The 1450-nt window shown below is 52.1% G+C and overlaps 1 protein-coding gene across 1 annotated transcript; it reads left to right on the plus strand.

Annotated features, from left to right (window-relative positions):
* Positions 1-6: 6 nt before the first annotated feature.
* CSUI_004729 (uncharacterized protein) lies at positions 7-841 on the plus strand (the record flags this gene model as incomplete). The annotated part of the gene is made up of 1 exon (XM_068064914.1): positions 7-841. A coding segment is annotated over one exon (141 nt), but the record flags the coding sequence as incomplete, so codon positions are not given.
* Positions 842-1450: the final 609 nt, after the last annotated feature.

A 1450-nucleotide genomic window follows, 5' to 3' on the forward strand; every position in this document is an offset into this window, starting at 1 on the left:
TGATCTTGGACATGCTAAGGCCAGTTTTGTCTGTGGGAATGAAAGTTGGGCAGCTTAGTACCCTTAATGCCCTGAAGAACAGCATATCGGCTTTCGTTCGTGAGAGCCAGCGAGCGTGGAGAGAACGTCCGAAGAATGCCATCCCTTAGATGCAACCGTGCAGGCCAAGAGTAGGACACACATTGCTCCGAGAATGTGAAAGCGAGTTGAGGTGCGTTAAGAACAACCCATCGTAGAGCTTTCGCCCGACTTGAAGAAGACTGGCAACAGCACTCCCGGAGAAGCTGCCCACTTTACCAGGACGAAGGCACCGGTCTTGGTTACTTTGGGGGAGGGGCACGTCGGGCAACCCATACCCACCACACTCTTTGATATGGGGAACCTGCGGTAGACTCTTTCGTCGCAGCGGTTGAGCTTGTACAGACACCTGTCTTCCTCCAAGCCCTCGACTCCTCTCTCTGCAGTGTGTGTAGCTTCTCCTCCCCACCTACTACGCTCGTCTTGCTCTTCGGCTTTTTTGCCGCTCTTCGGGTCCACATCAGGAAGTGGAAAAGACTTGTTTCTCCAAGACTGACGAACCGCGTGCCGTGTAAACAACTTTTGTCCGGAGAGTAGACGAGATCACCTCAAGCATGGAGTGGAACAGGCACCTGCCTTGCCGAATCGGGTTCACTTCAGGCCAGTGGCCTGTGTCCCGTACAAGTTTGTGTGTCACTCCACGTTAAAAAGTCTCACGTTCATGCGCAGTGTCTGTACCTTCGCTCATGAATACTGCCTTCGTGTCGTTCAGCTTGTAGATGGATAGTTGTGGTGTCGTACGGCCCTACTGAAACTGTGTTGCCGTCCCCAGATAATGTCGCGTGCTCCGTACATTCTACGGCTGATGGGCCTCGTCCGACAGAACCTGGCCGAAGGCGGTTCTAGCTGCTAAGCAGATAGATTAATGAAAAGCACCAGATAAACAGATATTTTTTCGCATGCCCGCCCTCGAACAAGTTGAAAGCCGATTTAGGCAGCATGTACCTCCCACAACGTGAGCGAAGCGGTACGTACCATACCTAGGATACATTTAACTAGCTAGGTCCGCACTTCTTTCAGAGCCCGTGTGCAAGCTATCTGGAGAATTGCCCGTCCAGAAGTTCGCGTCCTTCGTCGGCTTGAACGACATTCGTTGGATTTTAAGGCGTTAGCGACGCAGCTCGCATAGAATGGTTCCCGTGGCAGAAATGACCCGAGTGAACAGTGCCGCGCTGAGCGAAATAAGGAAGGATCTGCCACCGGAAGTTGTCCTGCCTTCCACTGGAGATAGCGCCTCGTTGTATTGTTTTAGCCCCCACTCGTGCATGCCACTGGCTCATAGCTATGATCTGCACTGAATCAAAGTATGGCCTGGTGCAAGTTCACGGAGTTTCGGTATTCATCTGAATACGACTACGGAGTATGCTATTGA

The sequence above is a fragment of the Cystoisospora suis genome (assembly GCF_002600585.1).
Source record: "Cystoisospora suis strain Wien I chromosome Unknown contig_2256, whole genome shotgun sequence".
Taxonomy (NCBI): domain Eukaryota; phylum Apicomplexa; class Conoidasida; order Eucoccidiorida; family Sarcocystidae; genus Cystoisospora; species Cystoisospora suis.